Here is a 27,019-nt window from a genome sequence, read left to right as displayed (position 1 = left end):
CAATGTTCAAATATTGAAACACTAGGAATATAACTAATGTAAATGTTGAATTCTAATGGAACACTTGGAAAGCTTCTGACTTTTTACTGATTGTGGCCTGATTCTGTTCTTCGAACCAGGAGTTTTAACCATGGCACATTTGCCAGTGTCATTTTTGGTTTCCACTATCTGACACATGCTTCTGTCATCGAGTGGGTAGACTCGATGGCTACTGTTATCCATCCTACAATTCTCAGGACAGCCTCCCTTCCCCAGCGAAGAATTACCTGACCCCAAATCTCAACAGTGCCACAGTTGAGGGACTTGAGAGACGATGCTCAGTAGACCTTTTAAAATTCATCTTCAACAACTAGGGTTTTTCCTAGGTTTGTTGCATATTGTTAGTTCTTAATCCCTCCTGGATCTCGTTACAGATTGGCATTGTGGGAAGAACAGGAGCTGGAAAAAGTTCTCTCATCGCTGCCCTTTTTAGATTGTCGGAGCCTGAAGGTAAAATCTGGATTGATAAGATCTTGACAACCGAAATTGGTCTTCATGATTTAAGGAAGAAAATGTCAATTATACCTCAGGTATGCACATCAGAGCATTTTCACGTGTTCTTTTTATTCTTCATCTAAGTTTAATTTCTTTTGATTTCTTGTTTTTTAGTTGGATGAAAGTGTTGATTCTTTTTTCCCCAGTAGAGCATATTTTTAAGTACAGGTATTTTCACAGATACTTTCTCAGGTATCAGGTTTTTGTGTTGTTATTTTCTTTTGTGTGTGTGTGATTTAATAACTTTTCCAGGTAAGATTTCTGGATTTAAGCTTCAAGTACTACTATTTTGCCGACTGATAACTACATAATTCTGAGAACACAATTATAAATGGTTTGTTTAACATGTGAAAGGTTTCTGTCGGGAAAAACAGGCATCTTAAGTGTCTTAATGATGGAATTTTGCTATAGGAAATAAGCTGCGTCTTTAGAGTTGAAGGCTTTCTGTGAAAGTGTAGCACTTTGAGAATTACCGTGTGTATAGATGTACAGGGCAGAGTTTTGGAAATGGTTTTAACCAGGGATGCAGTACAGAATAGTGAGGAAAAGCACAGGACATGGAATTCCATCTTCTCTCCCTTACAAGGCAGTTAACAGTCCCAACTCCTCGAGCTGCTGTGAGGACTAAATAGGTCAGTGCGTGTGGATCGATTCACATAGGCCCAGGACATGGCTTCTGTGATGGTGGAACATTGAATTAACCATCTCTTCCTGGTTTCTGATTCTTCCTTTTTTTTTTAAACTTCTTAAATATGTATGATTTTTAAGGAGTGCTTGATTATTTGCCTAGTAGAGCTCTTATGTTTCATCCACTTAAAATAATGCAGATGATGTTTATTGAGCAGTTACTATCCTCCGTGTATATAGCCAAGGACAACATAGGCCCTGTGTCTTCATCTTTAATCCTGCCCTCTGCTATGATAAACTTGCTGGTTTTATTTTTTTATCTTTGGTGTTTTAAAAAAATTCTCTACCATCATCTGACCATCAAGGAATGCTGAGAAAAATAGATACCTTTAAGAGAACCATAGAAAAGAGAGAATAAGAGCCAGGCAAATGTGCTTCCTGGAATGCGGTATAATGAGCTCTGAAATGTGATTAGGAAGCATGTAGAACATGGCACCCAAGGAAGGAGAACATGGACTTGTGTCTTATCACTATACAACTGTTGCTCCCTACCCCTGTCCTCTAAAATACCTGGAATTAGTATAAGTAATTTTGGAATCAAGATATTCTTTTTAGACCACAGTGAAATGCCACACCTCATACCTCTAAAGATAGATGTCAACTCTTTTTAAGAAAGAAAAGAAGCAAGTGTTCACAGGGGTGTGCAGAAATTAGAATCCTTGTGCATTGCTGGTGTGTGCGCATGCTAAGTCACTTCAGTCATGTCCAATTCTGTGTGATGCTATGGACTGTAGCCTGCCAGGCTTCTCTGTCCATGGATTCTGGACAGGAATACTGGAGTGGGTTGCCATGCCCTCCTCTAAGGGAGCTTCCCAACCCAGAGATCTAACTTGCATCTCTTAAGTCTCCTGCATTGGCAGGTGGATTCTTACGTGAAGTACTTAGAGCAGTCGGTTCTTGGTGGCTGACTTGGATTAATGTAGAAAATAAATGTTTCTAGATTCCTACTTTTAAGTTTGATTTTACCCATCTCTGAAATGGGCCAAGTGAGATTAGTTTGAAGACGTAATGGGTGTGTCTGTAAAGTACTTTTAAGTCCTTGGATAAAAGGATTGAGAAACGTGCCCTGTATTACTTTTAATGCTTCTTAATAAGAAAAGGTTGTATGCTTGTGTACATAAAAGAACTCTATACATAAAGAACGAACGTTAGATGATCCTTGGCTCTGCCAGTAACGTTTTGGAAGCACATCTGAGCAGACCGAACATCCCTTGACATCACCACGTTTTGGTCCTGTTCCATCAGCTTCCACCCTCCGTTTGAGCATGCTCTGTGTACACACTCCAGGGAGCGTGCTTACAAAACAGTGCTAAGCTTTGTATCCATGTAGATAATGATCACTAACCATTGTAAACACAAAACTTTATTTTTTCACTCTCTATGTCTTTGTTTCTGAGGCGCAATGCTACTTGATAAAAGAGAATGTTTGTGTAAAGTGTCCCAGGAGATTATTCAGGAGGCAGCCCATGATAGAGCATAGGCTGAGTGTCAACATGAGCCACCTTTTACTTCCTTTTCTGTCTCATATGACTGTAGGGCCTTGAGGAAGTCACTTGTCTGGAGGTCCAACGTCCTGGTCCTTGAACCAGGTCTAGAAACTAATGTGACACAGATTTGTTGTGAGATATGACTAAGGACTTTGCTGGTGGTTCAGGGGCTCAGACTCCGCTCGCAGTGCAGGGGGCTCAGGTTCAACCCCCGGTCAGGACACTAGGTTCCACATGCCATCACAAAGACCAGGTGCAGCCAAGCAAACAAACAGATGCTTTTATGTGGGGTTCCCTGGTGGCTCAGATAGTAAAGAATCTTCCAGCAGTGTGGGAAACCTGGGTTCAATCCCTGGGTTGGAAAGATCCCCTGGAGAAGAAATGGCTACCCACCCCAGTGTCCTTGCCTGGAGAATCGTGTGGACAGAGGAGCCTGAAGGGCTACAATTAATTCATGGGGTCGCAGAGAGTTCGACATGACTGAGTGACTAACACTAAAAATGTAACTTAGGTTCGAAAATGTTTGCGGCCCATGGCTGATTCTTGGGACCAGTCAGCCAATAGTAATTATAAATATTCTTAAGAAAGAAGGCACTAACCTTTCAGGTGTTATTTCCAAAAGACTAACACATTTTGGAAAGGCTTTGTTCTTTAATTTCTTTTCATGTTTTTGTAGTCCTTGGTGATTTTCATTACTTTTATCTCTTATAACATAAACCACATTGTTTATAGAAATTTAAAGAGTGAAGCAAAATTCAAAAACAATGCAGTAGAGTTGTAGGGAAAAGCATAACTGAAAAATCTATGTAATGTCTTTTCTCCAAGGCGCGAGAGGGAAGAATATCACTTTTTCTCTTGGTTTCTGACTCCCGTCCCACCAGGTTCTTTCCTGACCATCACCCTGTACCCCAGTCATACTTTGCAGTCCCCCACAAAGACCTCTGGCATTTTTCTTAACTCTTTCCACATTTTTGATAGCTGTCTTGCTCTCCTTGAAGACATGGCTTGTGTCTCTCATTTCTGTTGCTTTAGTTTTCATTGTAGCCCCTGACAAATTACACAGTATTAATAATAATTCCTAACACTTGTGGAATTCTTAACACATGTTGGCCTCTTTCCCTACCCTCTCCTCCTTAATCCTCACAATTCCTTTGTTATCCTTATCTGACAGATTCGATTACTGAGGCACTACGAGCTTAACCCACTTAGCAAGTAAGCAGCAGAGCCTGAATTTCGTATGTATTTTACGGTGATTCCCAACTCCAGAGCCTGAGCAGCTGATCACCCTGTGAGGACTTTAACACTCTGTTGACTGTCATCCACAGTAGAACTGCTTCATATCATGATTTCATGTCCTCACTCACACACACACACACACAAGTTGTTCCAACTTCTCACATCAGCCTTGCAACATTAGCCCCATTTGCCAGTAAGCAAACTGAGTCTTGGGAAGATTAATAAGTTACCCCGAGTCTAATCGCTAATACGAGCCTCTTTGGATGATTCTCTGCACCTGGAGAAAATGGCACAAGGAAATTTATGGCACAAGGGAAATGTTTTCTGTTGAAGAGGGATTTCATGTGAATTCAGTGTTTATGACTGTAGCCCAGAGGTTGGCACAGATCAGCAGCCATCATCTTAATTATGATTAGAGTCATTTCTTATATTTAATAGTTTTTCTCTCTATCAAAGCAAAAGCTTGGTATTTTTTAAACAGCCCCCTCTGCTCGTTTGGTATTTCTGTTCCTTGCGTTTTCATCAGTAAGTTGAAGAAGGTGAACCTGAGCTGTCTCTTTGACTTCTCCATGATTACCTGGTTTTCTTTCCCTTTTTATCTTGTTGAGAATAAAACTGAAAGAGAAAAGTTGGATATGCTGTTAGTAGTAAGGAAATACAACTGGATTCTAGCCTAAGGTAGTCGGCCCTTTGTTTCTGACACTGAAGTCTTCTTGGAACTGCTCCCTGGAGCCCCTGAAAGAGAACTTAAATTCTTCTTCCTTTGTTGGCCAGCAATGTCCTATTCTTCTGAATATGGATGATGATTAGTTCATTCAGAGGCTACAGAATCTTAAAAAAAAAATGAGGGTACCAAAATTTAAAGTGACTTCAGGTGCTTCTCTTATTCTTGAAACAGGGAGATGAGTTTCCACTTATGAAAAGTCCTCAGACTAGAAAGGAGAACAGGGCTTTAGGATACCAGGAAACAGCAGCAGTAGATACTTTTTTAAAAAACTTAAAGTATAGTTGATTTATGGAGCTTCCCTGGTGGCTCAGTGGTAAAGAATCCGCCTGCCAGTGTAGGAGATGCAGGTTCAATCCCTAGGTTTCAAAGATCCCCTGGAGGGGGAAGATGGCAACCCACTCCAGTATTCTTGCCTAGAGAATTCCATGGACATGGTAGCTTGGCAAGTTACAGTCTGTGGGGTCGTGAAAGAGTCAGACACGATTTAGTGACTAAACCACAACAATTGTTAATTTACAGTGTTGTGTTAATAGTAGCTACTCATGATATTCCTAGTTTGGGACTGAAATTATTGTGCTTTATTTGCCTTGTTTGTAACCAATTGTACACTTTTTGACTTGGTCCCGGGTCATTGTAAGCATCAGAAGGTTAGTGGGTAGGATTTCTTTGTAGGATAACAGGAGTCTTTTCTTCCAGCAGCCTATACTAAAAGGTCCCTTAAGACTGCCGTTCTTTAGTCTTTCGGTTGTGTCAGGGATTATCAATTTACCAAACTAAATGCTGTGATTCAGTATGGCCATTTTTGGGTCACACAGCTAATATGAACTCATATTCATAACAAAGGAAAAAGTTACTATTGAATATGGCACAAAGGATTACATCCAACTTTAAACCTTGATGAAAAACAGATTGGAAACCAATGCTTCATTTAAAATACTATGTTGTACAAGAGTGTTTGTTCTTCAACTGTACTGTGCCAGCTACTTTTTATTAAGTGAGGTTTAATTCTGTGCCTTCAGAAAAAAGATTCTTAGCCTAATAAATTTAGTGTATATTTACATGAAGCTTGTAGGTCAAATCTCTACACTGAAGTGTTCTGCCTGCAGAACAATTTTACAACACTTATTTATATGATTATTAACTTTGTTGGTTATAAGTGGGTACTTTAATAATAATATCTGTCAGAAATGATCATTAATATGACCCTTGTTGCCCTCGGAGTATGTGTCTACTGTGAGCACTGTTGTTACCTTTCAAAGATAATATAATGGTTTCATATTTGGCAAGTGGATGAAAGTAGAGTGAATAGAAACTAAAATGAACGCCACACATAAAATGCATTGACATATTAAAACAGACACTTCACAAATTGCCTGCTGTCTTTATAGCTTCAATCAGTTAAATGTTTTGGTATATCATCCTTTTAATTCCACAAGTTTTGATTGAAATTTTACTGGTTTTGAAATATATTTTTGACATGTCATAGCAAAGAGAAATATTCTTACATATAAAACGATTGTCTTTCATCCATTGCTGCTAAATAAACAATAGATGCTTCCAAGTATATCCTCTGAGAGTGACAGTATAGACTTAGATGAGCACCCTTATAGCGTTGTGAGATGGTTAATTTCTTTTCTTTTTGGGGCAATCAACAGTGGATTGGTGATAATTAGCAGAATCTCCCTAAGGCCTATAGAGTGTCTGAGGGCTCCATTTAACACTTAGCCTAAATCAACTACAGGCCTTGGTCGAGGATTCAGAAGTGAGGATCCTTCTTTCTGCAAAGAATCTAGTCCCCTAGTCTTTGGAGAGACTCATTCACTTGAACAAGATTTCCAAAGAGAAGTTGCTGAAGGAAGTGACAATGGAGTGAGGCCCTTATTATGAAATCTGTGATTGAACTTTAAGTGGGGTACCCATTCCTGTTCTCCTGAACCACCCAAACCACCATTCCCAAACGTGTTTATCCTGTGGGACCTTTTATTGCTCAAGGAAGGAAGGAAGGTCTGTCTTTTTTTAAAAAATACTATTTATTTATTCTATTTGGCTGTGCCGTGGCTTTGTTGCAGCACATAAGATCCTTACTTGCAACACGAGAGACTCTATTTCCCTGACCAGGGATTGAACCCTGCCCCCCCACCTGCATTGGAAGCGCTGAGTCTTGGCCACTGGACCACCAGGCACATCCAAAAAGTCTTTGTCTTTCAAAACCAATTTATTCCATAGATTAGCTTAAGTAATGACTCTAGAGTATAATATGAAAAGCAGGTAACACTTCATGAAAACAAATACCTCTTGGGACTGCCCTGTTGGGTCCCTTCTAATGCAGGGGACATGGTTTCGATCTGACGTTTAGTAACTAGAATCCCATATGGTGTGGAGCACTTAAGCCCTCCTGCCATGTCACACAGCAAGGGTCCCGTAACCTTGTTATTAATGATTCGTGTAAAGCATTCGTGTAAGATGAAAATAGTTTATAGAAATAATATTTCCTATTTTGGGGTATATAGGAACCTGTTTTATTCACTGGAACAATGAGGAAGAATCTGGATCCCTTCAATGAGCATTCAGATGAGGAACTGTGGAATGCCTTAGAAGAGGTAATTTATGGAATGTAATTAATGTGTTAACATCAGTTCCTATGTTTGTACGTTTGTAGCATTGGAGGTAATTAATGGCAGCCAATCAGTTTAACAGACTTTGTTTACCTCCTAGGAGAACATTGACAACATTGGTGCACTTAAAATGTGTGTATTGATGATAATGAAAACCAGCAGTATAACGCCTCACACCTTTTGGCTTTCTCCTTAGAACCCAAAGCAGCTAGATAACATGGTTTTGTCCTTAGCAGAGCACTGAACTAGAAGGTAACATTAGGGGTTCAAATTCTACTAGTGACGTAGTGAATTAATATCCTAACTACCCTGCAGTATGCTACTAGAGATCAGTGGAGAAATAACTCCAGAAAGAATGAAGAGATGGAGCCAAAGCAAAAACAACACCCAGTTGTGGATGGGACTGGTGAGAGAAGCAAGGTCCGATGCTATTAAGAGCAATATTACATAGGAACCTGGAATGTTAGGTCCATGAATCAAGACACATTGGAAGTGGTCAAACAGGAGATGGTAAGAGTGAACATCAACATTTTAGGAATCAGCGAACTAAGACTGGAATGAGTGAATTTAACTCAGATGACCTTTATATCTACTACTGTGGGCAAGAATCCCTTAGAAGAAATGGAGTAGCCATCATAGTCAACCAAAGAGTCTGAAATGCAGTAGTTGGGTGAATGTCAGAAAAGACAGAATGATCTGTTTGTCTCCAAGGCAAACCATTCAATATCACAGTAATATCCAAGTCTATGCCCTAGCCAGTAATGCTGAAGAAGCTGAAGTTGAACAGTTCTATGAAGACCTACAAGGTCTTCTAGAACTAACACCCGAAAAAGATGTCCTTTTCATTATAGGAGACTGGAATGCAAAAGTCGGAACTCAAGAAGCACCTGGAACAACAGGCAAATTTGGCCTTGGCTAATAGAGTTTGCCAATAGAACGCACTGGTCATAGCAAACACCCTCCTCCAACAACACAAGAGAAGACTCTAAACATGGACATCACCAGATGGTCAACAGCGAAATCAGTTTGATTATATTCTTTGCAGCCAGAGGTGGAGAAGCCTGTACAGTCAGCAGAAACAAGACCAGGAGCTGAAACTGTGGCTCAGATCATGAACTCCTTATTGCCAAATTCAGAATGCAATTGAGGAAAGTAGGGAAAACTGCTAGACCATTCAGGTATGACCTAAATCAAATCCCTTACGCTTATACAGTAGAAGTGAGAAATATATTTAAGGGACTAGATCTGATAGACAGATTGCATGATGAACTCTGGACGGAGGTTCGTGACATTGTACAGGAGACAAGGATCAACACTATCCCCAAGGAAAAGGAATGTAAAAAAGCAAAATATCTGTCTGAGGAGGCCTTAAAAATAGCTGAGAAAAGAAGAGAAGCAAAAAGCAAAGGAAAAAAATAAAGATATACCCATTTGAATGCAGAGTTCCAGAAAATAGCAAGGAGAGATAAGAAAGCCTTCCTCAGTGATCAGTGCAAAGAAATAGAGGAAAGCAATAGAATAGGAAAGACTAGAGATCTCTTCAAGAAAATTAGAGATACCAAGGGAACATTTCATGCAAAGGTGGACTTAATAAAACAGAAATGGTATGGACCTAACAGAAGCAGAAGATATTAAGAAGAGGGGGCAAGAATACACAGAGGAACTGTACAAAAAAGATCTTCACGACCCAGATAATCACGATGGTGCGATCACTCACCTAGAGCCAGACATCCTGGAATGTGAGTCGAGTGAGCCTTAGGAAGCATCACTATGAACAAAGCTACTGGGGGTGATAGAATTCCAGTTGAGTTATTTCAAATCCTGAAAGATGATGCTGTGAAAGTGCTGCACTCAGCATGCCAGCAAATTTGGAAAACTCAGCAGTGGCCACAGGACTGGAGAAGGTCAGTTTTCATTCCAATCCCAAAGAAAGGCAGTGGCAAAGAATGCTCAAACTACCACACAATTGCACTCATCTGACACGCTAGTAAAGTAATGCTCAAAATTCTGCAAGCTAGGCTTCAGCAATATGTGAACCATGAACTTCCAGATGTTCAATCAAGCTGGTTTTAGAAAAGGCAGAGGAACCAGAGATCAAATTGCCAGCATCAGCTGGATCATCGAAAAAGCAAGAGAGTTCCAGAAAAACACCTATTTGTGCTTTATTGACTATGCCAAAGCCTTTGACTGTGTGGATCACAACAGACTCTGGAAAGTTCTGAAGGAGATGAGAATACCAGACCACCTTACCTGCCTCCTGAGAAATCTGTGTGCAGATCAAGAAACAACAGTTAGAACTGGACATGGAACACAGACTGGTTCCAAATAGGAAAAGGAGTACATCAAGGCTGTATATTGTCACCCTGCTTATTTAACTAATATGCAGAGTACATCATGGGAAACACTGGGCTGGAAGAAGCACAAGCTGGAATCAAGATTGCCAGGAGAAATACCAATAACCTCAGATATGCAGATAACACCGCGCTTATGACAGAAAGTGAAGAAGAACTAAAGAGCCTCTTGATGAAAGGAGAGTGAAAAAATTGGCTTAAATAAAGCTCAACATTCAGAAAACTAAGATCATGGCATCCGGTCCCATCACTTCATGGCAAATAGATGGGGAAACAGTGGAAACAGTTTTATTTTGGGGGGTCCAAAATCACTGCAGTTGCTGACTGCAGTCATGAAATTAAAAGACACTTACTCCTTGGAAGAAAAGTTATGACCAACCTAGACAGCATATTAGAAAGCACAGACATTACTTTGCCAACAAAGGTCCGTCTAGTCAAGGCTATGGTTTTTCCAGTTGTCATGTATGGATGCGACAGTTGGACTATAAGGATAGCTGAGCACTGAAGAATTGATGCTTTTGAACTGTAATGTTGGAGAAGACCCTAAGAGTCCCTTGGACTGCACGGAGATCCAACCAGTCCATCCTAAAGGAGATCAGTCCTGAGTGTTCATTGGAAGGACTGATGTTGAAGCTGAAACTCCAATACTCTGGTCACCTGATGCGAAGAGCTGACTCATTTGAAAAGACTCTGATGCTGGGAAAGCTTGAAGGCAGGAGGAGAAGGGGACAACAGAGGATGAGATGGTTGGATGGCATCACCGACTCAATGGACATGAGTTTGAGTAAACTCCAGGAGTTGGTGATGGACAGGGAGGCCTGGCATGCTGCAGTCCATGGGGTCAGAGAGTTAGACATGACTGAGCGACTGAACTGAACCCTGCAACTTTCATTTTATTCCTCTGTTCTCAGGTAACATCTACTCAGTGTAGGCAATAATAGTTTTTCATTATTAACTGAAAGATAAATGAAATCATGGTAATAAAATGCTGTGATGTTTCAGGAAACTCTTTTCAGAATGGTAAATTACACATTCGGATTGTGATAATAATTATTTATTGGCAGTCATGTCATTTTAATGCTGCACTGTGAATACAGGTAACAGAAGAAGCCTGGTGCTTTTCCTCAGTTTTTATATGGATAGGTTCATTTCTAGAGGATTTTCTATTATTTGTGTTTGACTTTCCACCACTTCCTTGAATTTCCTTACCCTTGCATGAAAAAGATTTTGACTGTTAAGAGTGCTACTGGTTTGTATATTTTAATACTAATTATTTTGTATATTTGCCCTAGTTCTAAAATTGATTCTAAAGTACTTATGGCAGAAACTCTCTCTAGGTTTTTAAACCATACAAAGGTTCTTAATTCCTCATGTGATCTAGCCTCAGTCTCTTGCTTTTAAAAAGTAAGCGCTTAAGAAATACTTACTGAATAATTGCTTGATCACTTCATTTCAGAAAAGTGTGGCTTACTTCCCTAAAAAAATCATGTTTTTGTCATTGTTGTACAAATCCCAGTGACCAGTTGCTCATATTGTTGTTTTGAATTTGTACCTTTTGTCGTTTAGTGTCCCTCTTCCAAGCTCTGAAATCTGTAATTTATACAGATGGGTTTGTACTCTGAGCAGTTTGATTCTGAGGTGCCACAATTTCCTGCCAGTAATTCTAGTTTCTGAAAGCAGATTATCTTTGGCAGTCAAAGTTTTTTTTTTAAATTTTGCAATACTGATTAATCTTATCACAATAGATTAAACACTATCCACTCCCATAGGCTGGGGAAATAAAATGGTATGTTGTGTCTTGTGTTTCTCAAGGTTTCATTCACTATGAAACTTTCATGACATTGAAGTTAGACAGCCTTGAGTCGCTTAGTAGTATAGTGTGAAACTTGGGAAAGAAACCCCCTGAATAGGCTTAAGGGTTACAGCTGTACAGTTAGTCATTGTTTGAATTTGTTTTTTTTTTTAAACTTTGAGACCTTCCAAAATGAATTCTTCATACGATTATTTCTTTAGAGAACCATACTTCCTGCAGGAATTAAAAAAAGTTTTTCTCTCTGTTCAATACTGACCCCATTGCAGAATGTCATTTGGGGAAGTTTGAGTCAGCTCTAAAGATCCTGTTTAGATCACACTGGGAGAAATAGCTTCATTTCCTGAGAAACTTTCTGAACTAATCCCTAGGTGAGGTTTCCAGTAGGTGTCCTGTGGCAGGGATGGGTCACTGAGACCTTTCTGTCTTTCCCTGACTCCTCTGTCTTTCTTGCTGATATGAAGGAGCTCTCCCCATCACGTGGCTGTACACGTAAGAGGTGTAAGAAGTCCTGATGACCTCAGAGCACTAATGTCTAAGAAGCTTGTCCCCTTTAGTAGTAGTTCCTTTAGGAAATGCCCTTCTTTTTGTGTCCACAGGTACAATTGAAGGAAGCCATCGAAGATCTTCCTGGTAAAATGGATACTGAATTAGCAGAATCTGGATCAAACTTTAGTGTTGGGCAGAGACAACTGGTGTGCCTTGCCAGGGCCATCCTCAGGAAAAATCGGATATTGATTATTGACGAAGCCACGGCCAATGTGGATCCAAGGTACAATTTCCCACGAAATTGAAATGTGAAATTTAAATGTGGTAAAAGGAAAAAAAATGAATGTTGCTGAGAAATGTTCTAAGTGTCTCTTTTGTCCACTTTTATCTCTTGATCACATTAATTTTAGAAAACAGAAACCAAAATATGTGTTAATGTCATTATGAGGCATCCTAAGAGAGCTTGATTTCTAATCCAGCTCCTGATCGTTTCAGGAAATTTCTAAGGAAGACTGTTTTACATTGTTTTATAAAGTCTTTTAAAGAGACTTTTTTCTACTCAGTTTTTGATGAGTAAGATTATGTCTTAAAATAATGATTTTTAAAAGTCTTATGAAAATATTATGTGGTAATTTTTTCTGAAGTCTGCTCTTTCTGTCTTTACTGAATAATAAATTCAACTTCTTTGTTTCTAGAACTGATGAGTTAATACAAAAAAAAATCCGTGAGAAATTTGCCCACTGCACTGTGCTAACCATAGCACACAGATTGAATACTATTATTGATAGCGACAAGATAATGGTAAGACACTCCTGTGTTATTTCAGTTATTTCCGTTTATATTCCGTTTTTCAATGTATCTTTTCATGTAAAACATGATAGTAATGTCCAGTTAGTTAATTTTTCCTCTTATTCTTGACAGTAACTCTGTATGGACCCATACTTTTAGAATGTGCTATTAAATAATATATCTAGTAATTTCACATTTTCATATTAAAAGTTTGTTTGAATTGTTATTTTTTTATTAAGATGAAAAACCAGAAAAATAATTCAAATGCTAGGCAAGGCTTCAAATTTCAGTGTTCAAGAACACAATCATTTCCCCTGTGTCACAGATTTTTTCCTGGATTTTTAGATTCCCTTAATCATAAAATTAGCCTTTCATTTAGACTGCCTAGAAGTTGTCAGGTTAGGTTGGAGAATTTCTCAGCTTTTGGAATATTCACAAGATTTCCTGAGGGGAGTCTTTGAGAAGAAAAGGCCTAGTGTGTGAAAGGAAGCATTTCAACAAAAGCATTTAATTTAGGAAATTTTAGGAATTGGAGGCATGGAAAAATAAAAGGTACACTGTGCTAATTGTGTTAGCTAGCAACTATCTAGGTTAGACCTCCAGACATTGCTCTCATAATTTTGCTCTCTCTTTCTAAAATTGGTAGCTTAGGCTAAGGTGGTAGCAGTGGAAATGATGAGATGGTTGGATTTGGGATCGAGAAGGACATGGAGCCAAGTGGACTGTGTGATGGATTGAACTGGGGATCTGAGGAAAGAGAAAAGCGTCGATGCTGGTGTCTGGGTGTGGAGACTGAGCATGTGGCTGAATGGGGAAGACGGAAGGAGAAGGAAAACACAAGGGTTCTCTTTGAAGCCTCTCACCTTTGCAATGACTGGACTTGTTTCCTGTGGTTGACCATGCCCTTCACTGTGGAACTCCCCTTCCCACTCCTGTGTTGGGTGACCTTCAGCTTAGGGCTCCCTGGTTGGGTCATCAGTGATGTGACAGGGTGGTCCCACGGGCAAATGTAAACTTGGCCACTTGTTTACATCTTGGTCTGAGCTGGTTGCAGTTGCTGACCTCATGGAACCTAAGAGATGTGCATACTGCAGCTTCAGAGGTGAGGAATTGTCCTCTGTGCTCCACTCACCCCAGATTTAAACCTTGTGTTTTGTTCTAGAACTTCTGATTACCAGTCAGCTTTTCAATTTGGCAAAAAAAAGAAACACCATGAATAATGTTCTTTCTCAAAGCTTTAATTTTTGAGACAGTTTTTTTCTTGTGTGATTTAGAAATATAGGCATACTTTGTTTAACTGTGCTTCGCAGATGTTGTAGTTTTTACAAATTGATGGTCTGTGGTAACCCTACCATCAAAGAGAAAGTCTTATCGAGTCTATCGAGTTTTCCAATTGCGTGTGCTTATTTCTCCATGTCTCTGTGTCACCTTTTGGTAACTCTCAGCACTATTTCATATTCACTACTTTTCACTATCATATTTGTTATGGTGATCTGTGATCACTGATCTTTGATGTTATTAGTCTCTCTTCCTGAATGCCCGGATGATGGTTAGCAGGTTTTTGGCAATGAAATATTTTTAAATTAAGGCAGACTTAATGCTGTTGCAGACTTGCTAGGCTACAGTGTAGTGTGAACATAACTTCTATACACCCTGGGAAACCAGAATATTAGAGTGCCTCACTTTATCATGATACTCACATCTTCATGGTGTTCTAGAAATGAACCCCATAATTCTCTGAGGGATGCCCCCACCTGTATCCTTTGCAGAAAGTATTCCTTTCCAGAAAGTATACTTTCTGGAAATTTTTCCAGGAAGTGTTCCTAAAGCTTTAATGTGGACATAAAGACAAGTCAAATCTGCTACAAAGCCCAGTGCTCCAGAGAGCAGGAGGCCAGCCTCGGTCGGGGAGGGGCTGGGGAAGTGACAGATGCTGATGAAGGGCAGAGCCAATGGTGTTGTCACCATAAAGTCATGTAATTACAAGCGCTTACGGTGTAATAATCACATTTTGTTGCACTGGTGAATACTTCTGCACAAAGACCGATGGATATGGTTTTGTTTACTTTACGTAAGTACATCAAGCAGAAGGCTTGTTGGGAAACAGCTGTGACCTAATTAATAGCTTTGTTTATGTGTTGACTCTCCAAAGGGATTTACCCAGTTTTGGTTCATTAAGCACCATTAATGTGTTAGGCTAAGAATTCTATTTTACAAAGATGTTCTCTCAATTTTAAGTTTATTAAACATGATGGAGGCATAATGACAGCTAATGTAATCTTCCTTACTTTCTCTCTTGTCGAAAAACAGTGGAGCAAGACAGAGAAATGAGAAATCCTCTTTCTTCTAAGACTCAGCACTATCTCTCCGTGAAAGGCTCCTTCCTGTACTGTTTAGGATTAGCTGGTTGCTTGTGACCTGTTTTGTCTTCAGCCAGTAGCACAGCTTTTCCCTCCAGTCCTTGCACACTCCAGTCTTCATATCACCCCAGATTCCCCCTGGTAACAGAAGCAAAGTTGGCATATGAAACATTATTGTTGCCCATGTTCAATATTTTCAGTGTCTACAGTTAAGAGAATTTTTTGGAAATCTATGATGAAGGACCAAAAACAAAAGCCAGGAAACTCAGATCCCACCTTTTCTGTTTGTAGGCAATCTTATGGTTTTTATATTCTTAGCTTTTCTTCATCAATTCAAACCTTGTTTTAGTAAGGTTTTCCTGGTAACTGAAAACCAGGAGCTACTGTCGCATGTCCACTGGAATTTGTCACCACCCACAAAAAAAAAAAACTGCCCTTATGCACGATCATTATATTGCTAATACTTTTAAGGGTCAAGTAGATCTTTCTGCATTTTATATTGTTAATCCTATTGCTTTTTGCATTGCTTTTTTCCTGCCTTTCCTTTTTTAGATATTGATCAGTGCTGAGAACTACTATCTCAGTGGTATCATGGGTTTTAGACAATATGAAAGAAAATGGGAAGATTTAGTATTCATTCAAATTTGAATAAAGTAGAAAATTGGAAAAATATTAATATTACTGATTTCCATTGAAAAATATACAGTTTTTAATAGTCAGAGAACTCAGTCAGAGAACTCAGTTTCTACCAACTCAGTTGGCTTTTGTGGCTTTTGAAGAATGTGAAGCTCTTCATTGTATGAAGTAATTTGATATGTCTCTGGCATGAGAGAGACCTATGTTTTAAAATTGCATTTTTTTTCTTCAGCATCAGGAAGAATGGTTATGCTCTATAATGCTATACTTAAGTAAAATTACACATTCAGGGCATATAAATTGGCATGTCAAATTATAGGACATTTTAATAATTATGTAGATGTAACAGATTCATTTATTTTTGAACTCTTTTGTGAGGCTTGCTCTTAGCCGGGATTCCCAGTAGTAAACAAAAAGTTTAACAGGAAAATGACCTTTATGAGACTTAATAAAATACCCTGGGACAGAGTTAACTGCAATACCTAGATGTGGAAAAACAACCTGTGTCCTGCTTAGCGTCTCGGCGTATTCTCCGAAGATGCATTTACTCTAAATATGACCTAAATGTAGAACTAAGTACCACTTAACATCAGAACTGTTTTCCTAGGTACGTCATTTGGGCCAATGGCTTCAGACTCTTCCTTCCCTCTGAAACCATTAAGCAAAGCCACTAATAAGCAGAAAGGCAGAGTTAAGAGCCCCTTCCTCTACCTTTCAGTTTCTAATTAGTGGACATATTAATGAGCAATAAAATGCCTGAAAGGCAGGCCGCTGAAGAAAGAACAAGAAGCAAGGAAAGATAATTTTGCGACAACAATTTCAGATGCTCGGGAATTCGGAATGGGTTGTCCTCATGTGCTGTGCATGCAGTGATCGCTGGAATTTGGAGCTCAGTTTCTTCATTGCTTCTTTAGTCTCATCCAAAGAGGAAATTGGATTTCTAGAGATTTGTTTCTGTGCTGAGCAGTTCAGCTAAAGCTGTTGAGGTAGCAGCTCTTTTTGCCAGCCTTTCACTCAGAGCAATAAGACTTTGACTGCAGCCAAAGTCAGCACCTGAAATACTCCAGGAACCTAAAGAAATTCCAGAAGCGTTTACTTTCTGGCCTCAAATGTTGCTCGGATTCTGTCAAACCACCTTGGAGTTAATTTGCTGTCAGGTCACTGCCATCAGTTTATATGATATCAACCTACTTTGTAGCTAGATTGAGTTTGATTTTCTTGAATCAAGAAATTTTCCAACTCTGTGTTTCTGTATAAACAGCCTTCAAATCTCAGAGTCTGAGAGCTAAAAGCACTTACTAATGATAACAACCCCATGGGGCAGAATATAGTATGCCGAGTGCAAGTAATCATAGTCTGAAACTTTCATTTTCTTCCTTTAACATTATAATAATAAAAGGTCGGGTTAGGCCTTTGTCTGCCTAGTAAAACAGGGTAATCAAACCATTTAAACACCAGCCAGTCCTACCACCCAAACAGACTCTCTGTTCTCCCTGTCCTGCCCCTTTCCGAGATATTGTCTGCGTTATAATACGTTACTGCAAAACATTGTGTGCTAATGCTTTCTTTCTGCTGATCTACAGGTTTTGGATTCAGGGAGGCTGAAAGAATATGATGAGCCATATGTTTTGCTGCAAAATAGAGACAGCCTATTTTATAAGATGGTGCAACAACTGGGCAAGGCTGAGGCCGCTGCCCTCACTGAAACAGCAAAACAGGTGAGCCCACTGCGGGGAGTTGTAATTAAAGTTCGTCTCCATGGTTCACTCCTCAAACGCTCTGGCACCAGGGGTCTGGTAACAAGCACTCTGTGCCCTTTTCAATTACAAGCCTCCAGAGACAAAGCTTCATGACTAGGTCTTAAGAATACTTTTGAGGTGGAATACAGGGCTGCTGAGAATCTACAGCAGAGGTGGGGCAGGGGTCAGGATGTGCGCAAACAAGTGAGATTTCTGATTGAACTGGCCAGACTCTGGGTTCAGATTCTCAGGGAACACAGAGGAGTCTCATTTTGCAGACCCTTTACATTCATTCTGACTGGTGCTCAGCACATTTGTGATGCAAGTGCTGTTGAGGAATGTCCTGGAAATTTGAGCGTTGGAGGAGAAAAAAATGGAATGTCGTTTATCAGTCTAGAAAGATTTACCAGGGAAATGTGTGGATCACTTCTGTTTTCTAATCTGTAAGGGAAACTCCTCCATGGTATGTCACTTTCTTCCTGATTCTTCAGTGTTTAGAATTAGGTCCATTTGCCCCGCCACCCTCCCACCCCCTACCTCCCCACCCCATGCTTCCTTTTCCTTCTAGAAGATGAAATTGTCATCAGGATAAGTCAGGATTCACAATGCCTTCACACTGTGGACTGAATTATCTGTCATTGTTTTATCTCATTCATCCTCTTCGAAATGAAGACTAGTACCTAGGCAGGGTTACCAAGCTGGCTAAAGAGTTGGGGACAACAAAGACTGTATTCTGAACTTTTCCTAATTACTTGTGTTGTATGCAAATATAGAGAAGCTGTACTCGGAGTGCTATATTTTCTTTTCTCTGAAATTTGACGTCACGAAACACTTTCATCCACTAGAGTTGTCTCCCAGTTAGAACTTCCTGCCTAAGATCCCATCATCCTTCTGGGATTCCCTGTGTAATCTCGTCACAAAACAATCAGGAATCTCACAAACCCTCTTTTCTTTGACCTTAGGCATCTCACATCAAAGATGTGTCCCCATCTGTGAGTCAAAGTCTTCACTTTAAAAGTGGGTTATCATTAAATATTATCAGTTGATCAATGAGAGATAGAAACTTCAGATAGGTACATAACATAATAGAGTTCAACACCTTCATTTTCTCGATGAGAAAGATAAGAGCACTTAAAAGGAAAGTGTCTGCATATAAATATATATACATGCAAGTAGTGATATGCTAATTTGCAGCACACACAGAATTATAAATCTTTTCTTCCAGTAAATGTTTTAAGCCAAGTCTAACATAGATACAAAAATAGACATGGGTCATAGGATTAGAAGTCTTAGAGATTCCTCATTTAGTACTCCTTAGAGGAATTAGAGATTCCTCGTTTAGTACTCTTGCACCTACTTAGTATTAATGGTAAGTCATGTTTGTATAGTTTTTTTATAATTTATTTTACAGAGTTTGCACATGTATGGTTTCAATTAATCCTGATGATGATTACTTTGTATGCCAGGTCGTAGATGATGAGATTGGGTTAAGTGCCCGTCCAAGGTCACAGAGCTGGTCCAGGGAACACAGAGAGGGAGTTGCTGGGGAGGCTGAGTGCAGCCCTAGATACTGTGTTCTGTGTCAAATCTGAGAACACTGCTCCTCCTGTCTCGTGGTAGCCACGGTGGGGCCATCATACCGGGTTCATATAGCATGGCGGAACATTACTCTTGGATTTCAGTCACCTTTACAGAAAGACACCACTTCCCTGGTGCCTCAAATGGTAAAGAATCTGTCCCCAGTGCAGGAGACCCAGGTTCAATCCCTGGGTTGGGAAGATCCCCTGGAGAAGGACTTGTTAACCCACTCCAGTTTTTTTGCCTGGAGAATTCCGTAGACAGAGGAGCCTGGCAGGCTGTAGTCCATGGGGTTCCAAAAGAGTTGGACACAACTAAGTGACTAACACTTTCACTTTCTACAGAAAGACATAAATACATATCCTGATTCCCATCTCAGTTGAGTATTTTCTTGACATCATTTCTGCGTATACCTGGTCCTCGTAAGAGAACAGTCTGTCAGATTGTCAACTTTTAATATGTAAAAGCATCAGAAATCAATGCACACTTCAGAGCTGTAACACCCGGAGGATTAACCTGAGTCAACAAGCTTTTCACTCTAACAGAATTCATTCATTTGAAAACAAAACTCAACATCTGTGAAAGGGTTCTTCCAAGTCACCTTTTGTTTTTTTTTACTTCGTTGTTGATCATCTGAAAATGTTGATACAGGCGAGCTGAATCACTGTCTGATTGACCCTTTTAGATGATCCATGAAATAGTAAAGAAAGTACCTATTGGCTACATAAACTTGAGTGGCACATTAGTTTGCTAGCATTGCCATAGAGATAACCAGAGTAGGCAACTTAAGAGAAGCTTATTTCCTCCCACCCCTGGGGGCTGGAAGTCTGAGGGCAAGGTGTCGGCAGGGGTGGCTTCCCCTGAGGTCTCTCTCCTTGGTTTGGAGATGCCGTCCTCTCTCTGTGTCTCACATGGTCTTCCCTCTGTGTGCCCGAGCCCTGATCTCCTCTTATAAGCACTGCAGTCTGTTAGATTAGGACACGCCTGTATGACTTCATTATAACTGAATCACCCCTTTAGCGACCCTTTCTCCAAATAAAATGACATTCTGGGGGACTGGTGGATTTAGGACTTCAACACGTAAAATTGGAGGGGACCCAGTTGGTCACATAACAAAGGATTATTGCCTGTCATTCATTTTCTTCTGTGATGAAGCAGACCTGACTGAGGGTTTGTTTGTTTGTTTGTTTTCTTTTTCTCACTTTGTTTTTTGAGGTTTCTGTGTTCCCAGTATGTAACAGAAATTTCATTTTGTCTATTCATGTTATCACCAGATACAACCCAAAGTTATGAAACGTCATATCCTAGATCTTGGAGCCTGGACCAGTCTGAACAGATGGAGTTGGCACTTAGCAGCCCTGTGGCCTTGTGATCCCCCAAGGTCTCTGAGCCTCAGGTCCTCACCTGTGTGTAGAGCAGGGATTAGGATTACAGCCCTGCCGGCTTCTTCCCTTACTACAGGGATCCGATGAGAGAGCAGATGCTTAAGCACTTTGAAAATATAGTGTTCTTTAATGTCACTTTTTAAAAGGATATATATTGAACCCTTTCCTCCCAACGATAAGAAAATGTGCCCACAGTTCTTCTGAGTAGCATCAGAAAATAATTAAATGTTATTTTTAATAATCAGTTTTTAAATAATAGATCTAATGCTACAAAATTCAAAAACCTTATGTTTTATAATAGGTTTTAAAATTTTATTTATAAAATCACTTCATAAATTAAAAAGTCACTTTGCCATTCCTGTCATTACAGGGCTCCTCCCCCAGGGTGGAGCCCCAGTACCATTTTTGACTATTCTGTTGACTTGTTCTATATACCAGTAAGAACTTGTGCATATGTGGCCTTCCTGTTTTTAAGCACAATGATAGCTATTCCTTTTTTCATTTAATATTACTGTCTATGTGTGTAGTTATCTCAGTCTTTTAATAACTAAAAAGTACTTATGGTTTTTCTTTTTCTTTTTTTGCTTTCTCTTTTCTAAACTTATTTTTAATTGAAGGTTAATTGTTTTACAGTATTGTGTTGGTTTCTCCAAAACATCAACATGAATCAGCCATAGTTATACATAGGTCTTCTCCCTCTTGAGCCTCCCTCCCACCTCCCTTCCCATCCCACCCCTCTAGGTTGTTACAGAGCCCGATTTTCCATTCCCTACTTTATCTTACCTTTCACTTTGTCATGTTTCATCTTTTGTTACTATTGTATGTTTTATTGTACTCAGATCTCTGTTGTTTACAGGTTGATTATCCTACTACATTTTCTTTCAGTGTATTATTTTTTTCATATTTGTCTGTTCAGTGAGTATTTCTTTCATCCATCATGTGCTTATCCTGTTCCTTTTCCTTTTTTTTCTGTTTTACAAACTATATTAGCTTTTATTTATTACTACTTTATTATTTATTTATTTATTATTATCCTACTGCTCACTTTTTAATTCTGTTATTTTAAGACCATATATTTGCTGGATACTTGTGACTAGTGCATCATTTCAGACTTAAGGGAATTCCCTCTGTTAAACGTTCCCCATGACCCAGATTAAGACAGTGAGCATGTGTGTGCTAGAGAGAGAGAGAAACTGAGAGTACATATTTATTTAGCCTGAACTTTTCCCTAACCTGTAGAGTTTGGCAGCTACAATGCTGATTGTGTTTCAGAATCTCTCTTGTCCTAGGACCTCACCTAGGACATGCTTTAGGCAAACAGCGATTTTCTATGATTCCTCATTGGCACCTTAGAATTCACCAGGTAGTTGGAGACCTGCTCTGACATCATTTCTCAGATCTGCTCTCTTTAGGTACCTTCTAGCCCATTGGATCCAGTTGCATAAGGCAATTCATTCAGATATTTTGCCATTTGTGATTTCAAATCATTCCTGATTTCATCATATATTGGGCTCACTGTTTAATATCCAGTGTCCTGGCTTCTGAGAGGATGATAGGAAATCCAAAATTCTGTTAAATGAAAAGAAGAAATCCTCTCTAATTCTCCAGATTACTTTGATAATACACCTGCCAGGACGTGTATTAACATTAGACCTGACTTAGACCTGGAGTTAGAGGGTTGCTGAGGTTAAACTAGGGCCATGCGGTTCAGTGAGAATGAATGGACAGAGTCTTGACTCATAACTCTACATTTATGAACCATCCATTGCTGACCTTTAGCCATGCATGGGAGAGTTTAAAGCTTTGTTTACAAGTAGGAGTTGAAATACTGTTTCAACCTAAATTGGAGGATCTCTAATTAATCAAAGGCCAGTAGGACATGAAAAGTCTCAAGAAACCCAACACTCACTGGTCTTAACATTTTGCTTGCCCTGAATTTGAACCTTTTTTTGGCATTGTGTCTTTTTAATCTTCATTAAAACCATTTTGAGTTGGTAGTGTTTTTCCTCAGATCAAGAAATTGAGGCAGAAGGGCCTAAGTAACTTCTCAAAGTCACAGGTTAGAAAGTGTTAAGTCTTTTAATTACCCTTCTGCCTCCTGAAAGTGAAAGTCTTTCAGTCCTGTCCAACTCTTTATCACCCCATGGAATTCTCCAGGCCCGAATACTGGAGTGGGTACCCTTTCCCTTCTCCAGGGGATCTTCAAAACCCAGGAATCGAGCCCAGGTCTCCTGCATTACAGGCAGATTCTTTACCATCTGAGCCACTCGGGAAGCCCTAGAATACTGGAGTGGGTAGCCTTTCCCTTCTCCAGGGGATCTTCAAGACCCAGGAATTGAACCAGGGTCTCCTGCATTGCAGGAGGATTCTTTACCAGCTGAGCTATGAAGGAAGCCCTGGGTTACTTCCTCTTGGGTTACTATATTTATTGATTCAACTGTGTATTAACTGCAAGCCTGCCCTACTGTAATGATAAAATCAAAAGATTCACCAAGGGACTCCTAGATGTTCTGTTTTCATTCTTCAAACCAGATGATGCTACTACTTTCCGTGGGCTAAGCGGCCATGTCTCTGAGCACCATCATAATCACACCCAACATTTAGCTCACCCTGTTTTCATCCTCAGTTTGTAGCCATCAATTAGTTCATATGAGGTAGGTCGTTGTCTCATTACACGAATCAGGCATCCGATGCGGAGAGAGCTTAAATGATTTTTCTAGGGTCAGCAGTGGTCCCAGGAGAGAGAGGTGAGACTGGGCTCCTGCATTCAAGGCTCAGCCCATCCACAAGGACTCTGCTAACAAGTGTTCAGCTATCTCAACTCCCTTCATAACCCGACCTGTGAAAAAGATGCCTTCTCTCTCTCCTACTGTCAAAGTGTGGGCTGCACCAGGGTAACAGATGAAAGGTCAAATCAAGGAGGTTATGTGCACAGGAAGCTTGTTTTCATTTGAAGACCATTTTGGTTAAAAATTGCTAATAATAAAATGTTTTAATAAAAAGTGACATTGACAAGTGGTATGGAGAAAAGAACCAGTTGAGGGGGTGGTATATCAAGCATTAGAAATTGATATTAATTTCCTTTGAGGGAGTGCTGTTTTCAGTTTCACTAACAGTATTGTACATAAATACAGAACAACTCAAGTGTGGCAATTTTTTAAAAAATTGAGGCAGAAGATAAAATACAGTTAGCTCCCCCAAGACCCTTACTTTTAGATGCTTTCAGTATAATGGAAATAGCTTCAGATTTTACCCAGTGGGGTCCAAGCATTCTTGGAGAATTTCTTCTTTTTCCCCTCAAGTGACATTTTAATATACAGCATTTCATATGCAGTGTGGTTTTGCGATTAGCAAGTATGCAGGCAATAAGAGAAAAAGTACACCTAATAAGAAAGTGGGTAGGTGTCTCAAGAGCTTTTCTGTTTCAAATATGAAGCCCACTATCTCTGGTGATAACTTTGTTGACAGCATCCACAAATGGACTTAGAGTGAGGTTTTGTAAGAATCATGTGTCTAAGCGACCCAGCACGTGACACGAGTCAGCCTGGGATAGGTGGTACATTTTCTGTTTTAAAGACTTAAACAAAACTTTTCACATTCTTCCTTGGAGGAAAAAGATTACTTTTGAAGCCCTTTTTCACCTAAACACATTTGGAGATAAGAGCTCACAAGTCTTGACATTATTTCATTTTGTTATGTGTATCCGTCAAGGAACCAAGATACGATACAGCTACTAAAAAGTGATGATTGTGGAACAGAGGAACTTGACAGCATTTCATTTCCTTTGTGTTCTGATTATACATTTATCAGAAAACCTGTATCTCTTCCAGTTCAGCTAGAAATTGGTAGAATTCAAGAACTCAAAGGCCTGGCAAAGAACTGTCGTATTATTTGGTATCATCTTACATTTTAGAGAAGTTGCTTGGTTGAGTCATTGTTAAAGCTTTTGATTCTCTTTTCATTCTTGGGACCCTCTATCCACAGATCACATTTCTATAGGCCCTATAACTGCTTTGCCGCACAAATTAAACGCCAGGATATTTCATATATATACGCCAGCGTTTCAATGCTTGTCAATCAGAGTTTATAAAATATAGGGATTACAACCTGATATTAACATCCAAATCGATTGTGCTCATTTTATGTGTGAAAATGAGAAAGCCTCGTGTAGACGCTAGATTTCCCAGCCTCTTTGTCACCCTGTTTTTAATTTATCCCCAAGCTTTGAGTCAGTAAGATGATTTTTGCTTATCAATTTAATGTACTGATAAAGCATATCTGTGGATCAGAATGATCAGAACTGTAGTGGATCTACAGGTTGTTGGCATTAAGCCCAGCTCCACTGAGGGTTTTAGTGGGGGCTACTTCCTCCATAGAATAAATACATCCCTGGTTTTTAATATTGTGTCTGCACTAGTGATATGATTGATGGTTTCACATGAAAAGCGAACAGAGAAATGCACTACCTTAGGGAGGAGGACTTGAAAACTTTTAAACATGTTTTTATACCTGTCCTTTTTTTTTTTTTAGGTGTACTTCAAGAGGAATTATCCAGATATTACTCACAATGGCCAGGTGGTTATGAACGCTTCCAGTGGACAGCCCTCAGCCTTAACAATTTTTGAGACAGCACTGTGATTCTACGATGACGTCAAGTCTGTTCCAGAGGCATTTTTCCAATAGTTTTTGGACTGTGTAAACTACATTTTACTTATTTTTCTACCAGTAGCAGATATTTACACATAGAATATGTTCGTCCATTTGGATTTTTTCCTGCAACTTCACCCAGTGGTTTCAGGCTCTTAACAACATTATTATTGTTATTTATATGTTAATAGTATTTTTGTCTTATCTAAATCAGAGGTACAGGCCACCAATAAAAGCTGTCTACCAGGTTTCGTGCCTTAAAGAGACTTCAGAGCCAAAGCACATTTTCTAAGGTGTAAGACAAAGTTATAGATATTTTTTACTGTCCCCAACTTTCGTATTCCTTTCCAGTTATATCAGGGATTCTGTTTACTTGAAGACTCTGGAAGTTGCCATTTTGCCTTACCACTTTCTTTAACATAAGTAGGATCCACTATTCCCCGCTAAAGACCTCTGGTTAAGCTAGTACAAAATAGGGAAAACAAAAAATACACTTTAGTTGAAATTACAGTAGGAGGCATTACATAGGAGAGCCCCTCCTCCCCACCCCCCAAGATAAATGGTTAAAATACATGAAGGTCAGTATTTCATTATATCTTCTAAAAGAGGGTGGAAGAAAAAGGAATGGTTTCAGAAGATTGCCATTTTATGGGAGTTTGATAATGATAGACATGTGAGTGATCATTGATCAGCTTCTAGAGTCCATGACTGTGACTTGATATACCTGTTGCAGTTTTAGATTCAGCCTGGTGATATTTTCGAAAAGGCCATGCTGCTTTCCTGAGTATGTAGTGGTGATTTCATCTGGATTTCTCATGACGATTGACCCTCTGCTGACATAAGCCCTTTGGTTTAGCCGTCATTGAAATCCTGTCTAAATTACATGCGTGGGTTCTCCTGACTTTGTGAGAAAAAAAGAAAGCCGTTGGCTACATTGACTGTGTTTATGCCCTATGTTCTCAGGATGCATCCGGAAGGTTCACTTTCACGAGCCTGCCCAGGTTAGTTTACTTCTGACCACTAATTGCACTTTGTCTAGATCTTTCAGATCAGTTGATCAACAAACCACAATACTTCTTGGGCCTGCAGTACTTGATTTGAGCTGGAGGTCCTTAGCTTTTCTTAGTGGTGGTGGCTATGGTGTATTGAGTTCAAGTTACTAAAGTTACTGCCCTGGTTTTAAGTGTAGTCTCATGACCTCTCAATTAGGCGTAACCAGACTCAAATTGCATATGTTAATATATATATGTACATACATATGTATATATATGCCTTCTGATAGCTGGTATTTGCACTCTTTACCAGAGAGAAACAGATAGAATCAAGAATAGAATCAAGCCTTAAAAACCAGATATTCAGCAAACTACCCAAATACATTGAGTGTAGTTTGTATTTAGAAATAATATAGTTAATGTTCAGTCCAATAATTATGTAGTAATCATGGTTCTTATTTCAGGAGACTGCAATGAAAACGGGTAATATTGAGGTTTGTTAAAACAGTGGAAATATTTGAAATGTATGTGTTTATTTGGCCTTTAGAGGTTTTTTTTTTTTATCTTTAAAGGCAGTTAAATATTTCCATTTTATTTCTTTTTTAATGGCATTATAGAATTTTTTAATGAAACAAAATTTAGTTGAAATAAATGTTTTCATCTCCAGAGATCTGTGTTTTCATTTTTAGAGGTCTGACTCATGTCCTTGCTATTGAAAGCTAATGTGAGATCCATTTTCCTTGAGATCCATTCCCAACTCTTCTTGGCTAAAAGTACACCAGATGCTCTATGCAGAGAGGTGGGTGTCACTGATTTAAATCGTTGCTACTGAAGTAAGCCTAGCTGTACCCCTTCCATTAAGGGAAAGTCATAGCTTACGTCCCAGGATTAAATAAGTATTAAATTGTTGGAGTTTGGGGGTTTTGATTTTTGCCCCAGACAAAACAAGAAACCTCT

General features: G+C 39.4%; 1 protein-coding gene across 3 annotated transcripts in view; it reads left to right on the top strand.

Annotated features, from left to right (window-relative positions):
• The window catches only part of LOC136144034 (ATP-binding cassette sub-family C member 4), a 190,755-nt gene extending 164,027 nt beyond the window's left edge, over positions 1-26,728 (top strand). For all 3 annotated transcript variants that reach the window (XM_065901617.1, XM_065901615.1, XM_065901616.1), the window contains 6 exons: positions 414-569; positions 7,182-7,271; positions 12,047-12,219; positions 12,632-12,737; positions 17,305-17,439; positions 24,954-26,728. In XM_065901617.1, the coding sequence (XP_065757689.1) occupies positions 414-569; positions 7,182-7,271; positions 12,047-12,219; positions 12,632-12,737; positions 17,305-17,439; positions 24,954-25,061 (768 nt within the window). In that variant the 3' untranslated portion in view covers positions 25,062-26,728. The remainder of the gene's footprint in view (positions 1-413; positions 570-7,181; positions 7,272-12,046; positions 12,220-12,631; positions 12,738-17,304; positions 17,440-24,953) is intronic.
• Positions 26,729-27,019: the final 291 nt, after the last annotated feature.

This window comes from Muntiacus reevesi, chromosome 11 (genome assembly GCF_963930625.1).
Source record: "Muntiacus reevesi chromosome 11, mMunRee1.1, whole genome shotgun sequence".
NCBI classification, from domain to species: Eukaryota; Metazoa; Chordata; class Mammalia; order Artiodactyla; family Cervidae; genus Muntiacus; species Muntiacus reevesi.
The sequence above is the reverse complement of the archived record's forward strand: the minus strand, read 5'-3'. Positions and strand labels throughout refer to the sequence as shown.